Here is a 16,566-nt window from a genome sequence, read left to right as displayed (position 1 = left end):
TCTGGAACACCACGCTGCTGAGATGTAAACATGGAAATAATCCACCGATGCTGCTCCTGTCTGGAGAAAATTTACATTTAAAAATAAAGGGAATGAAGAAAGGCAGAGAAAGGATGAAAAGAAAAATATGGATAGAAATGCAAATAACATAACTTACTAAAGGGCATCTAGCATTCAGTCATATGTTAAAGACAAGCACCCCTTCCCCCCTCAAGTTCTTAAACCTGCAATTCTGAAAGTCATTGTCTAACCTTTGTCCTTCTTTTGTTCTAAAACTAGCACAATTGTAAACAAGCACCCTGAAACCCTGGAAAAATGGTGATTCTTTAACCTTAATGTTGTTTGTGTGTGTGTGTGTGTGTGTGTGTGTGTATTTGTATATGTATATATGTATATATATTTGTATGTATATATGCTATATATATATATAGCAAAGTAGTTTTTAAAAAGCACATTTTGCTCAGCATGCATGATCCATCTTGAAGAAGGCATACTTTTCAAATCATATTGCTAACACTTCAGTTGACCACCCAGCTCCCTATCACAAACATAAAAAAGATCGAATGCAAATTTTAAATCCCAGCTATGTTATGAACCAGAATGAGAATTCCCACCTGCAAAATTGCTGAAACAATTGCATGAAATAGGGAGGGGGGGAAAAAACCTGCTTCCTGGCTTGGCTGTCCTTCACAGGCTGTTGGTGGCAGTGGGGTTGTAGCCGGACATGTTACAGCATGTAGATGATATACGATAAAATGACCAGGCCTATAATGGCAAAAAACATGAGAATGAATATGTCCAGCATGATGACGGGGAGAAGCAAGAACAGCAGCAGCTGTGCTGGAATCAGAGACTGGGATGGGCAGGCACGAGTGATGTAGAGATGCTGCAGGGAAGAAAAAGGAGAAAGGGAGGGATTTTCAGGCTAAAGGAACACACACAGAGCCACTCTTCAAGAGGGCAAAAAGCCGATTCCCGATGAAACAGATTCAATTCTTCAGGAGGAACTGGGGTGTTGGGAGAATTGTAACAGTGGCTTCTGTATTTGTAGCCAAACACAGTATGATGTAGTGAAATGCAGATTTTGTAAAGACGGAAATTCAAGATTAGCTACAATCTGGATGAAGTCTAGCATAAGGAAAGGTGACATAACTCAAGGACTGTCTTATATCCTCTTCTGATTTTTACTTGGTTTCTGCTGCACCAGAGACTGGCCAGCCAGATGAAGAAAATCAGATCATATTCAGCCTAAAAGACTTTGACAATGGAGGCATTTACTATGTTTAGCATGTAGAAGAAATCCTATAACATAGCACTTCAGCTCAAGCTTCCAGGATTGGATATTTCTCTATTACTTTGCTGCCATCTAATGATTGTCTGGATATTTGCAACTCAGATGTGGTAGCCCCAGGTCAGCATTATAATACATGAGAAATACAGCTGGCTTGGTGTCAAATTAATTAAGAGAGGGCTGATTAGGGCTTTGGCTCTTTTCTAATTCCATCATTATTAAAGTTAAGATTACTCCATTTGCTTGTCTAGTCCTCCAAGTGTAGACTGGCAGAGGTATAATATCACGTGAAGGTTATTACTGTTTTATACTGCTTTGATAAGACCACACTTGGTATACTGCGTCCAGTTTTGATTACCAGAATACAAAAAAATTGTTGATGATTAGGAGATTAGAAGCTAAAGCATATGATGAACTGTTGCCAAAAATGCACAGAAATTCAGAAAATTCTTTGCTTTGCGGGGAAAGCCAGTTAAAGATTGATGTAGATTTGTAAACATAGAAGCAGGATCAACTTCTAACACCTTGCTATGCTCTTTACTTTAAATGTAATATGGGCTGGAATTCATTTATTCCCAGGGCAATTTTGTTTTACCAGAATTTACAGGGATTGCAGCTCATTGTAGCAAAATCTGATTATCATTCCTTGTTTTACTTGAGGGAGATGCATTTTGTTTATCACACATTTTGTTGCCTAGTCTTAGTTAAGATCACATCTCACATTAACTAATGGATGAATGTGGTCCCTTTTTAGTTGCTATTCAGAAAACTGGCTAATTTAACTATGGCCTCAATACGTAAATCAGGTCACTGGTGCTAGTTTCCTCACTCAACAAACAGCTTACAAAGTATTCTTCAAAGCACCTGAAGGAGGATCAAGAAGCAATGGATGGAAACTAATCAGAGAAGCAACCTAGAAATAAGGAGAAATTTCCTGACAGTTGGAACTATTAACCAATGCCTTGCTGTCATTAGTTGTGATTGCTCCATCCCTGGAGGTTTTTAAGAAAAGATTAGGCAACAATTTGTCTGAAATGATATAGGGTATCCAAGATCCCTTCCAACTCTTATTGTTAAAACTAGTTGCAAGATGATTCAAACTCCACAAAACGTATTCTGCCAGTCCTGTGAGGTAATCTTAGGGAGGGCCTGTATAGTGTCACATACAGTACATAGGCAGAAAGGCCCGCTAGTAGTCTGTCACTATGTGTAACACAGTGACATTGAAGACACTTCTTTTCAGCATACATTTGATTGTGGGTGACCAGAGGGAGGTTATGTATTAAGGGATTGTACTTTTTGGGATGCTATGATTTAATAACGTATGTCTGACAGTATAAATTGCTAGAATATATGTGTAAATAGTATTTGATTTTTAATTATTTTTTAATGACATAAGGAAAATGTGACCTATATTTATATTAAATTAATGTATGGAGTACCAAGCTTTTATCAGGTACAAAAATGTTAGAATGAACATAACACTCAAAGTAATAACAATCCCCCATTTTTAAAGATTAAAAAAACCAATTATTTGAGATTTTTTTTTTGAGGTACAGTAGACAGATCATTCTGGGTGAGGAATGGCAAGTTCGGACCTCTCTAACTGATAATGACCATGACTTAAGATCGGAGGACTGTTGAGTAAATTGGATAGAGGACTGGAATTGCCCACTTGTGCTCTGAACAGCTGCTCCTTGTGGGGAGACTGCAGGACAGTGTTTTTTCTGCAGGTTTGAGTGCCAGGGGACAAGGAATACCATCCTACTCTCAACCACAACAGACCCTTCTAAAGAATACTGAGCTCACTCACTTTCTAATCACTTTTGGAAGTTATCTATTCAACTATTTTAAGGATATTTGAGAACTTCAAAATAAGTTTAGTAAATCATCTGGTGAGTTTACTTTCATTCCTGAAAAAAAAATTCATTATAAGCTTAAGAAAGGTCAGGCCCAAGGCCAGAGACTACACTGCGAAATCCAAATTGAGTCCAATACTTTATTTGCTTGCACCCAAGGGGCAGAATCTTGTCAAACTAAAGCTATAACCTTCTAATCTATTAAATATATTATCAGAGATTCTAGGGTGTGGCTATCCTGAACTTTTTTCTCCCTCCAGCTCAGTAGTCTCATAATCTGGGCCTCTCTGTGAAAAAAATTCCCCCATTCCAGGTGCACATTCCATCACAAGAATTGACACATCAAGAATTCATGATATAAAAATGGTTTTAAACAGCCCAGGTTGGATTATATATGTATGTATGTATATATGTATATATATGTATATATGTAATGTATGTATGTATGGTGTCCTTATACTATGATTCTCAAACATTTGCCACACTTCCCTTTAGTGTAATCTTAAATGTATATACCTCCCTTAAAAATCCATTAAAATTAAATATTAAAATTAAATACTAAAATGCTGTATAGGAATCAAATCGTTCATTTTCTTCTTGACTGATCTTTAGTGTCTTTAGAATTACCAAGCTCTTCATTGCAGAATAAGTGGACACAAAGACTTTAGTTCAGAATTTAAAGTTTTTTAAATTTGCACTAAGACCTTGAAGGATTAACAATAAATTTCCTAAATCAACCCAGAATATCGAAGGTCCTTGAATTTGACTAGTAAATTTTACTTATTATTGTAGGGAGGGGGGTGCATTAGCAAAACTAGTATCTGTCTTGATATTGTTCTTCTAACATAAGGCTACTTTATAAACTCAGTGGCCTCCAAAATACTGAACAAATACTCTTTGTATTTTTTTGAGTTGTCAGTGAAATCCTGTTCTGGAAGTTCTGTTTGAAATAGGCTATTTATGGATTGTTGTACACTGCTCAGAATAGCTTTTGTGAGATAGGTAGTTACAAAAATTTGATTAATAAATAAAAATTAATAGCCAAACCATTAAACTCTTGTTCACGTAACCATTTGTCTCAGTGTTAGATACAAAAAGTCCCACAATGTAATCAAGCTTACTCTAAAAATGGCCTAGTGAGATCTATTGCTATTAAGAAAAACTTTTTTCTCTTGCATCAACAGTTTAAAGTTATAAAAGAAAAAGAGAGGGGAATGGCAGGGGAAGAGGGAGGGAGAGCATAATTCCAGTTCTACCACAGAAAAAATAAGTCATAAAATGAAGAACAAAAACAGTCAGAAGGTACAAATTATATTTTTATTTTTAAATTGGCATAAACCAGAAGAGAACTGGTACTACATTTGATTCTATGATCCCATTGGAAAAGGCCAAATGATTTTGAGAGGGTGTGTAAGCCCACAGCGAAGAAATATACAAAGATAACAAATGAAAACCCTAAAATATAGTTCAAAAGAAATCATTAAAGTCATTAATTTAAACACTGAATTCTAATTTGAAAATCTAAGATGTATAGAAGACATGATGTGAATAACAATGGCTACAGAGATGCATTTTAGCTGTTTTATTTTTTCCATTTTATTTATTTAAATACAGGTTTAGGTGCTTTTCAGATATTGGAAAAAAATCACAAAGATAAAAGTGCATAAGTCAAAGAAGGCAGAAAAAAATAAACCAATAACAAACCATTTATTTCAAGGAAGGGGTGAAAAGGCTAGAAGAGATTTTTTTTAAAAAATGAGCTATTTTATTGTAACTTTATTTGGTCCTCTAAAAATATTTATTCACATTATGTTACTTTGTATCTTCCTCATGAAAAGATAGCCTCTGCAGGATTGTCCACACGATTTTGCCTATTTTTCATCAGTCAGAAAAACTGCACCAAGAATGTAGTGATCTCACCCCCATCAGTTACTCCTCTTGGCATCCTTTAAAAATTCACTTCAAGGATAAGTGGTCCCTAGCCACCTACAGGCCTCTACAAACTGCCTTCTGACAGGAAAGCCTGCTACCATTCTCACTGCCTTTCTAGTGGCTCCAACAGAGTTCATGGAATTATGCTATGGTATGAGGAAACAGACATTCCTTCCTTGAACATCTTTTTCACTAGTGCAAGCATTTAAGGGAAAAACAGAGACTAGGATTTTTAAGATATGATTCTAAAATGTTTGTGCTTCTACAACAGACATGTCAAACTCCCGACATCACATGACGTCGCGCAACGTATTGGGATGGTTTTGCCACTGCTAGCAATGGGATGGGCGTGGTTTCCACATGACGCATCCGGCCTGCAGTTTGACACCCATGTTCTGCAACATGATGAAAAAGATGCCTTGATAATTTAATCACTATTTCTATACTGATTGGAATAATGTATAATAGCTTTTTAATGTTATGAGGCAAGGAGCTCATATGCTAACTATGAAGACATACAAGACCAGAATGATATACTGGAACACCGTTTTAGTTAAATTTGGAGGAACTATACATTGAGGTAAATGGTTCTTCTTAATTTTTGCTTAATGAATCCCCTTGCTTGCACCCCTTGTAAGAGATGGGTGCTTTTTATTCTTAACTGTATATGCTTTGTAGTGCAAAGAAAGTTAAGGAAAAAACTCCCAGAAACAGTGGAAATAATACAGAGAAAATGCCAGCCCTTTACGTGCCTAATCTATGCAAGGGAAAAAGCAGAGATCAAGAAACTATATAAACAGCTCTGGAATGGCATAAAAATTGAAAGTAGTAAGAATTTATCATGTTAATCCTTTACAATGGAGAAGTAACAAGAACAAAGCCAGAAAGAATAAGTGAATTGCCTTTGAAGGCATTTTAAAAAATACAAAATTAAAATTCCATTTGTAATTATTTCACTTATCTTGGTCACAGCAGAGCTTGCTACCAAATAAAATAATAAACACCTATTTTCTGCAGATTACTTCCACTGCAGATAACTGTAGCATATTTAAATGTTACAAATATCAGCTTCAAGATACTTTCTACTATGTGACAGACAGCGGGCTGTACATTGCTGAACTGGAGGGGGGAGTCTTGGGAGAGCTTTAAAAATAAGAGAAAGCAATTTCTGCCCAATGAATGAATGATCTAATAACTTCACACTTTCAGTAATTTTCTCACCTTTGTTGTTCAATTACATTATCCAAGCAACATAAACTTCCAGTTTTGTAGCAGTTCCCTGATATTTTTTTAATAGCAAACTTCTGTAAGAAATTTGATTTTGGTCCATGATACTATTCCAAGTAGCAAAGAGACTGTCAACCTGACAGCAAAGGAGAAAGTGGAATATGTCTAGTGAAAAAACTTTGTTCACCTGATAATTTTACCCAAGGACCAGCTCTACCCGGGAGAAACAGTAGAAAAGAGGAAAGACTTGTAAACATTGCTTGGTTCAAATGGCACAAAAACAGGGAGCTGTTTCTTAATCTGCTGATAAGATTTTGAATCCTAGTTAAAAACTGCTCATACAAGAATTTACTTTGGATAGAAACTTATGAAAAACAAAAATGTGATCCCAAAGATAGCACCTCTGTAGAAAATGTGACTCTTTTTGCTAGGGTTGATGCAGAGAAACCTGGGAGAATCTGCCTATTTCCACACATTAAATACCAACTAAAAGTCAGGAGCCTGGGAAAAAAAGGAGTAAGCTGATACTTGGGCTTTAAAAGAGGCTTCCGTGGAGGCCCTTAGTTATCATGATCACAGTTGTCCCAAAGGTGCTTTAAAAAAAGGAAACTGGACTTTCTTGATGTCTTCAAACTATGGCAACTCTTCGTGAGCATTCTTCTGGTTACTGTCTAATCATGCCATGTATCAGAACAAACTAGAGATCCACCCTAACTGAGTCATGGCATCTAGGAGGCAATGCTAACATTATAATGAAGTCTGTTAAATCAGGGGTCCCCAGCCCCCGGCCCACTACTGAACCTTAGTTCATTCGGAACCGGGCTGCTGAAGTGGTGGGCAAGCGCACACACACAACTCCACTTGGACAAGTCGAGATGAGTGGTGCCTGCCACTTGTGGAAATGGAGCTGCGCTCGCGCTTGCTCACACGTAACCATTCCCTCTCCTTCCCCGCCGGTCAGCAAAGCTACAAAGGTTGAGGATTGCTGTGCTACACTATTCTATCTGTATAGAGTATCTTTATACCAGAAACTGCTGCAGCTTCCATGTCTTCCACATAGACTACCCTTATGCTCACTGCTTTGAGTCCGCAAAAGGCGCTCCTGCTTTTAAAAATACTTTTATTTCTTTCAAATGGAAAGGAAAATTAGATAAAATAAATGAGCAAGTCAACACTGTAGAGATCATGATAATCTTTTTGAATAAAATGTTCAGATTTTCCCAGTTTTACTGAAAGTGTGACATTCCTCTCCTTCCCTGCCAGCTAAATCAACAGTTTTGGGGCCTTCCTACACTACTTCCTAATCTATATAGCAGTTGAACTATGATTTATTTCATTAAGTATCAATCTCAAAAAATGCAGCTCCAGGGAGAGGGAGAAGGAGAAGGGCACAGTGCTATGTTCCATGAAGGCCAAGGAAAAGGATGGAAAGGGAATTACATGATACCCCTCCCAAGTTCATATGCCTCCAAATCAAGGCTAAGCTGGTAGAGAAAAAGATGATCATGTCAAAGATTCATAACATAATAAATGATGGGTAACAAGAAAGAGCAAATAAGTGATAAGGGAACAAAAACCCCAAAGAGCCCTTCCCCTGCTGGCTTTCAGGGTAGCCCTACAACAGAGCTCATATAGCCTCCACATAGTTAGCTGGAAGCATGCCTGTGTCACCGGTCCGCTCAACAGTGCCATACATCCAGCCATCGTCAATTTGCTGCACATTGATTATAGTATCACCATCCTGGAAGGAGACCTCATCTTCATCGGCTGCACTGTAATCATAGACTGCACGGAACCGTTTCTGAGACAGAGGGAAGAGAAGAAAGTAAAGGATAAATTAGTGCTCAGAAATGGATATCCCAAACTGTGGAAATATATATATATATATACTCTTCTCCAGTGAGTCCTTCCTTCTCATTAGGTGGCCAAAGTATTTGAGTTTTAGCTTCAGGATCTGGCCTTCTAAAGAGCAGATCGCCTTGCAGTCCAAGGGACTCGCAGGAGTCTTCTCCAGCACCAGAGTTCAAAGGCCTCAATTCTTTGGCGCTCAGCCTTTCTTATGGTCCAGCTTTCACTGCCATACATTGCAACTGGGAAGACCATAGCCTTGACTATACGCACTTTTGTTGACAGGGTGATGTCTCTGCTTTTTAGTGTGCTGTCTAGATTTGCCATGGCTTTCCTCCCCAAGAGCAAGCATCTTTTTAATTTCTTGGCTGCAGTCCCCATCTGCAGTGATCTTGGAGCCCAGGAAAATAAAATCTGTCACTACCTCCATTTCTTCCCCATCTATTTGCCAGGAATTGAGAGGGCCAGATGCCATGATCTTGATTTTCTTAATGTTAAGTTTCAATCCAAGTTTTGCACTCTCCTTCTTCACCCGCAACAAGCAGCTCTTTAGTTCTTCACTTTCTGCCATTAGAGTGGTATCATCTGCATATCTTAGGTTGTTGATATTTCTTCTGACAATCTTAATTCCAACTTTTGATTCATCTAGCCCTGCCTTTCTCATGATGTGCTCTGCATATAAGTTAAATAGGCAGGGCGACAGTATACAGCCTTGCCGGACTCCTTTCCCAATTTTGAACCAATCAGTGGTTCTGTGTCCAGTTCTCACTGTTGCTTCTTGACCCGCATATAGGTTTCTCAAGAGACAAATAAGATGGTCTGGTACTCCCATCTCTTTAAGAACTTGCCACAGTTTGTTATGATCCACACAATCAAAGGCTTTAGCATAGTCAATGAAGCAGAAGTAGATGTTTTTCTGGAACTCCCTAGCTTTCTCCATGATCCAGCGTATGTTGGCAATTTGATCTCTAGTTCCTCTGCCTCTTCGAAATCCTGCCTGTACTTCTGGTAGTGTATGTTTGTGTGTGTGTGTGTGTGTGTGTGTGTGTGTGTGTGTGTGTGTGTGTGTAGAGATAGATAGATAGATAGATAGACAGACAGACACACACACACACACACAATGAACTTTATTTGGTAATATTTGTGCCAACTCAGGAGCTTCAAGAAAGTGCGGCTAAGGGTCTACAAACAGAGGCTGATGGAAGGGTTTATTCCTCTGCCCACCCTTGTTTTCAAATAACCTAAATCTCCAAATACTGGGAGTTTTTCTGCAGAAAATGAAATCCAAGAAGAAAGGAACAGTTTACCACTTTTCCTTGTTAGGCATCTTACAAGCTACAAATTAACAAGATCTCTTTGTCTCCTAAGGTTTCCATACTTTCCTATTGCTTACAGCAGTATCCAACGCACTGTCTTTTACATTGTTATATCTGAATATGTAAGCATATCAAAAGGAAAGTGGAATTAGTGGTAAATGTACATCTCTGAGACATAAAATATAGGAAGGCATCCAACCTTTAAACCAACTAAAAATCATAGAATTCTTGCCTGGACAGCCACTTATTCCAGGAAGTTTTCATATGCTCTATGTCCTCCTCTATAGTTTTTTCTCCAGCCTGTGCTATTTGTTGTTGCAGATTGCAGCAAAGGATTTTTAAGTCTCCCTGCTCCACATTCTCTAATATTTTCTGCTTAACTGAATGTTCGGGAGCAATCTGACAGTGGGAAAAAGAATACTACGCAGTTCTAATGCTAGCCATCCTTTTTCCAATCCACTGAAAAGTGTGAAAAGATACTATTAGCTCCCATCCCAATTAAGAATTTCTGGCTTCTTCTGGTAGATGCTAATTCTTATGCTACCCCCGCCCCCCGCATTGTTACATGCAAACACAATTCATGTTATTTTATATATTATACTTGGATTGTTATTACCTATATTATGCTTTAAAAAACTGAAATATAAAAATTAAAAAGAACAAGCAAAAATTAATCAGACCACCTAGAAAAGCTATGCACTATCCGTTTTGGAGGAACTTTGGTCTTACTGTTCGATTTATAAATGAACTGTGCTCCATTGTCCTGCAGATCAGCATGAACTGAATGAAACTTAAGTTAAAAGTTTTACTGATTATCTGAGACTTTTCTAACTACACAAATTAAGGGTTAGAAAGATGGAACCATAACTTCAAGATTCAGCTGAAATCAGAGAATCAACAGACAGCTGGAGGCTAAATACCACAGTATTTTGAGCTGCCTTCTGTAGTTTCACATGCAGAGTTAAGACTTGCAAAATTATTCCTTTCCAATAATGTAAAGTAATTTTGCTTAATATATACCCTTTCTGAACCTTAGAGATAGACTATGTCTTAGGATAGTGGTTAAGAGTTAAGACAACTTATTTCAGAATAAAAATCTGAAATATTTACAAGAAATTGTACATACATGTCAATGCAGGACCATACTTACTCCTCCTCCACTTGGAGCATTACGCTGTATTGAGACTGCTGCTGCAGGTTCCTTATAGCCGTATGATTGAGAGGCTGGTTGTTGTGATGGCTGCTGATGGTAAACTAGAATTGAGGGCAGTGGGGGTGGGGGAGAGAGACAGACAAGACAAAGATATTGTTAACTATTGAGTGCAACTTGAATGTGCGCTGGAAGAACATCAATGCAAAACTCCTGATGAAAATGTCTGTGAGATGCAAAATTCACAAATTGAAAAGCTACTTTGAAAAAACAAAATCCTTTGTTTTCATCTTTGTTTCTATTTGTCATTATGTTTAAAAAAGACTCCTGCAATATTAAATAATTTGTGATGTTTATTTGTAGAATGAGATTACATGCCATGTTGCTAAATTCCATCTGGCTGGTTTTTGAGCCTCGTGTCATGATTTGGGGTAGAATAAACTGTAATCAAATGGAGCAATTTGTATGCTTATTAAATGTTAAATAGTGTTAAGCCTTAATTTTATTTGAATTTTATATTGGTTTTTTCATGGTCAATGCATAAATTTGAATACTGATCAGTGATTATAATAAAACTGAATAGATTAAATGAGCAGTTAATGCAGGGGTGTCAAACTCAATTTCATTGAGGGCCACATCAGCATTGCGGTTGCCCTCAGGGGGCCGGGTGGGTGTGGCCTACTGTGTGGGCGTGGCTAGAGTGTGTATGGCCTAGTGGGTTCGCATCAAGGGTGCCTATGGGGGCCCGGTCAGGAGTGGGACAGATCTGAGGGTCTCTGGCAGAAGGAGGGTCTCTGGGCCAGGGCCAAGGCAGTGGGGGCTGTTCCCTCACTGTTTCCAGGATGGCTTCACGGGCCGCATGAAACCACTTTGCGGGCCGGATCCGGCCCCCGGGCCTTGTGTTTGACATGTCTGCGTTAATGGAAAGTATTACCAATATCATTTAAATCTACAATTATTAGTCCTAACACTTTTATACTTTTTGGTGATTACAACTGTTTATTTTGCCTAATATTAGTGATGATCACTCCAGCTTTGCATACAATATTTACAGGCTTTTTCTACAATAATATTACCTTTTAATATAAGATGGGTAAACTGTGGAGTAGAATGGCATATTTAGCATCAATTAGTATAGTCTTTCCAATTATGTTATATTTTTCCCTGTCACTTTTCTACTTTTCTTTTAGCACAGGCTCCATCTCCCACTTCTCAATCTTGTGGAATTGCTTCATTTCACACTTATGATTCTTCTAACAGTAATCTGGTATGATGTAATACTAACACTAACAGTAATCTGGTATGATGTAATACTAACATGGTTGGGATTAGCAAGACTCAGATTTAAGTACCTCTTCAATTATCAATAGTAACTCTGGAATGCTACCTTTTTTCAGCTCAGTCTATCTCACAGCTAAATTAAATAAAATGAGGCTGTATCCCAGCATGAGTTTCTTAAGATTGCATTGTAAGAAATAAATAATAACCATAAATTATAAACTTCATAAAACACTACCTTATAACTACAGGGTAAACAGAGGCGATCCTCTCTTATTTGTGCAAAACAAAATTACTGCAGGGCAAATTAATACATATATATTCATGTGAATATACTGATGGGATTGCCAACAATCTCTCTTTCCTCCTACTCATTACCAGGGTTACTTGGCTGGGCATGATGAGGTTGCTGATGTGATAGAGGTGGCTGTTCAACTGGTCTCCTGTAATTGGCACCTTCTTGGGAATTACGGTGTTCCAGCTCACCTCCCTCTCCTCCAGGAGCACCCATCTTGCTTTTCTCAAATTCCTCATGGTATTTTATCTACAAAAGAAGGAAAAAATACCAGCAAGAGCACTGAAACAAATGGGAAAGCTTTATAACGTATTTCCCACATCATTAGTGAAAACTTTCTGACTCCTTGCTGACCCTTTATTATGTCATGCACTTTTGTTTCCACTGGCTTAATGAAAATTCAGTAATTGCAGATGGTTTGTGAATTTCCACTGAAAGTCATAGAATATACAAATAGTTGAAGGATGGAGAGTCAGGAATTGGGTTACTGCAGAATAGGGATATTACTAAAACATTTATCCATTTTTCCTTTTTTATTAATTCTACATTTATCAAAAGCTTAACATACCAAATTGCTTTTGTTATCTATTCTCTACTCACTATTCATCAGGAAAATATATTATGGTGTTTAGCTGTTATTTACCAAATTCCAGTGCATAATTTTGGGCAGCTCCAGGACATAAACCCCAGAATCAAGAGTTATAAGTAGTCAACCCATTTCCCATAAACACTGCTTCTCAAAACAATTCTCTTTAACCTTCCTCTGCACATGATAAATTACTGTAATAGAAGGTATGAACCAGAAGATGGAAACGGAGAGCTGGTTCATTCTCATACAGTATTGTGGAGTGTAATCAACTCCGCCTTTCTTTCACCCATAAGCTGCCTTTCCTAGCCAGACTGACTAACTGACTGACTGACTGTCTGTCTGTCTGTCTGTCTATCTATCTATCTCCCTCCCTCCCCTTCATTCTTATTTTTCTGAGGAGTAACAGATAAATATGTTAGCCGTTATTTATTTTTACAATGGAAACTTGAGAAAAATTAAAATGATGACAGGATCCAGCTTAATAAAGGCACAGTCACTTTTGCTAGTTAAATCTACAAGGATCAGGTCTACCAGAGACCATCTGCCTTTGATTTCAATGCCTGAATCCAGTCTTGTGAATGAGGAGTTCTGTCATTCCCCAACCTCAAGATTTGGGGATGTCATGTGAAGTACTGCCTTAATAACAAAATTCAAGAATCTGCAATCAAGATATTTAAGAAAAGAAAGATGAAGCTGTCAAAGGAAAAGCTTTTAAATATCTGAAGCACGGAGACAGAAGGTGCAATCTGCTGGCCAGTTTACATTGCTGATTTGATCTTGAGTTTTCTTGATTCGCTGTAATTCAGGTGTGTCTGCCACCACACTAAAGCCCTTCCCTTTATTCTTTTCAAATTCCTCCTTATAGCGGACCTGTGTATGAGAATGAAGAAACAGACATTATTAATTATTAATTTATTAATATTAATTTATTAATTTATTATTAATTAATATGTCAGCACAACTATCTATGAATAATAATCTATAACCCCACCTGAATGTCTATTTTTTATTATTATTATTATTATTATTATTATTATTATTATTATTATTATTATTATTATTCAGGCTGGTAGGAAGTAGATGGGGAAGACAGGCTTAGATTCAATCCCAGCAAGCAATGGTATGGATTCAGAAGTCAACCAGTTCAGAAAAATATATCCTTAATTTTAAGACGGAGTCATATCTATGGCACTGTTGTGCAGCTTTTTGGACAGGTGGCTCTTAGAGTCCAAGTTAAATTGTGAAAAAGACTGCAATTTTAAATTTAAAGAATGATTGTCCAACCTTTTGGCTTGTATAGGCCACATTGAGTGAAGAGAAATTGTTCTGGGCCGTACAGAAATTATAAAATATAGTTAATGTATATAAATCATATAATAATGCTAAAATTTACAATCTCATGGGCCACATTACTAATTGTCCAGAGCTGAGTTGGACATGCTTGATTAAAACTGTCTTGCTTATTGACCTTAAAAAGATTTACTTTAAAAAAAAAATAGAATTATATTGCTAAATATTTAAAATTAATAAAGCCATGAACTAAGCAAAGTTCCTGATGAAAATAAAAATACGGGTAGTTCTCGACTTAGAACCATTCATTCAGCAACTGTTCCAACTTACTGGGGCACTGAAGAAAGGGACTTATATCTGGGCCCCAGTGTTACAGAGGTTTATTTATTATTAAATTTGTTTATCGCCCATCCCACCAAATGGTGACTCTTGAGGTTTTAATGCTCCTGCAGTCACATTATCAAAATTTGGGTGCTTGATAGCCCACTCCCTATTTATAATTAACTCCCCTCACCCACATATTATCTTTCCATCTATGCCTTTTTGGCCCCCTGCACAATTCAGTCTCTGCCACCCTACCTGACCTTCAGCAGTTGGGAGGAATTGAAGGAAGGCAGTCCCTTACCTTGGGAGAACCCAGGCTCAGAGCTGGGATGAACCAAGGCTGAAATGGCTTGGATTGGAGTAAGTCCTTGGTTAACAATGCAGTCAAGTGATGCCATACTTTATGACCATATTATGACATAAATTCTTATCCTAATTGTGGACATGTCAATGACAACCTGTAGTTCGCCTTTACCTTCTTCCAGGCTGCATTTTAAACTTCTCTCTAGCCTACAGAAAGCTTCCCAATGAGCCATTCCAAACACTGGCTAATATTTGAGACTAGGAAAGGTCAGTCAAATGCTACCAATTGCTAAAATTGCTAAACATTGTTAATATGGCAAATAGATACAAACCTGTTTACAAAAACAACATATACTCTTTCTTGTAAATTAATATGGCTTAGTAAGACTGGCTTGCTATGGAAATACATTCATATCAAAGGGTTTCAATCAGTTTCCCTTGGCCTTGAATGCACCCATTTTGTTAAATTGTTACTTTCTTTCAACCAATTCATGTAGAAGAGAATCTTACATGCATGCATTTTGAAAATAGATTTAACAATGAAATTTGACAGAGAGACATACTGAATTATATTTGCAAAGATCAGAGATGTTAAAACCAAGTTTCTTGACAAGATACAGTATAACTTTGCAATACTTAGATACATTCATATGTTTAAAATCTCCCTTACCTCTATCTATCTCAATCCAGCTTGAAGAAACACACACACACACACACACACACACACACACACACAAACACACACACGAAAAGAATCATTATATCCCTAGAACCTGAGTTTAAGACTTTCTTAATCAATAACTAAGCTAGAATGCCATATATGCCTGTAAAATTTCCCCATATTAGCATAATATATATTCTAAAGTAAACAGTGGTTCAATTCTGGTGAGTTGTAGATTTTCCTGAAGACCTCTGTCCAAAATATCAATAAAATCATAATATGCACACCTGAATACCAGCTTAAAAGTTATTTACCTAAAAAATTCTCAATGTTCAGAGCAACTTTCTGATGAATGTAAAAAGATTTGCTATTGCTCTCCGTGGAGTCAACAAAGGGGGGGGGGGAAGAGAGAGAGAGAGAGGGAGAGAGAGGGAGAGAGAGAGAGAGAGAGAGAGAGAGAGAGAGAGAGAGAGCCTTGTTCTCAGTCAGCATAGCTGCAAGCGGTTTTCTAAATCTAAACTGTGAAACTGACAAGAGTGCAGTCAATACAGACAATTAATACCAGTTTGAACCAGTTTAGTATAGTGGTTAAGGCATAAAACTAGAAAATGGAAGACTATGAATTCTATTCCTGCCTTAGGCATGAAGCAAGCTGGTTGGCCTTTGACAGTCATTTTTCCTCAGTTACAGGAAGGCAATGGCAAACCACTTCTGAAAAACCTTGCCAAGAAAACTACAGGACCTATTCAGGCAGTCTCCATTGGTCATGACTGAATAGAAGAAAAAAAAGTTTAAGAAACCCAACTCAAAAGCTTTTAGACATATTAGGGTATCCAGAGTTTGGAGGCAATGCAAAAGCAGCTCCAGTAGGAACACTTCTTAGTGAAAGATGTCAGAAAATTATTTTATGTTTCTAAACATGTTATTGTAAGTTTATTAAATAGGACAGGTAGAGCAAAAAAAATGAAATCTTTGGATTGATTTAAAAATATCTGAAACTTGTCATTTTACAGAGGGAAGAGAAGTATTTTCAGAAATATGCAAATCAAATGTTACAAGCATTCATCATTTGCACAATATGTAAGTTCACACTATTATTTTATTAAATTTCTCTTATACTATTTGTTTTCAGTTCTACCTCCTGAGGAATTTTAGGAAACTTGAAAACTCACATGCTGTTGCACAATCCATGTTGTCTTTCTA

General features: G+C 37.3%; 1 protein-coding gene across 2 annotated transcripts in view; it reads right to left on the bottom strand.

The window, feature by feature from the left end:
• Nucleotides 1-4,448: 4,448 nt before the first annotated feature.
• LASP1 (LIM and SH3 protein 1) overlaps nucleotides 4,449-16,566 on the bottom strand; it is a 36,994-nt gene continuing 24,876 nt past the window's right edge. The window contains exons 4-8 of one of the 2 annotated variants that reach the window (XM_083378650.1): nucleotides 13,548-13,655; nucleotides 12,280-12,445; nucleotides 10,624-10,727; nucleotides 7,972-8,110; nucleotides 4,449-6,445 (exon numbers count right to left, since the gene is read on the bottom strand). In XM_083378650.1, the coding sequence (XP_083234776.1) occupies nucleotides 6,441-6,445; nucleotides 7,972-8,110; nucleotides 10,624-10,727; nucleotides 12,280-12,445; nucleotides 13,548-13,655 (522 nt within the window). In that variant the 3' untranslated portion in view covers nucleotides 4,449-6,440. Of the gene's footprint in view, nucleotides 8,111-10,623; nucleotides 10,728-12,279; nucleotides 12,446-13,547; nucleotides 13,656-16,566 lie in introns of both variants that reach the window. The other variant, XM_083378649.1, reaches the window with a different exon arrangement.

The sequence above is a fragment of the Vipera ursinii genome, assembly GCF_947247035.1.
Source record: "Vipera ursinii genome assembly, chromosome: Z".
In the NCBI taxonomy this organism is placed as follows: Eukaryota; Metazoa; Chordata; class Lepidosauria; order Squamata; family Viperidae; genus Vipera; species Vipera ursinii.
The sequence above is the reverse complement of the archived record's forward strand: the minus strand, read 5'-3'. Positions and strand labels throughout refer to the sequence as shown.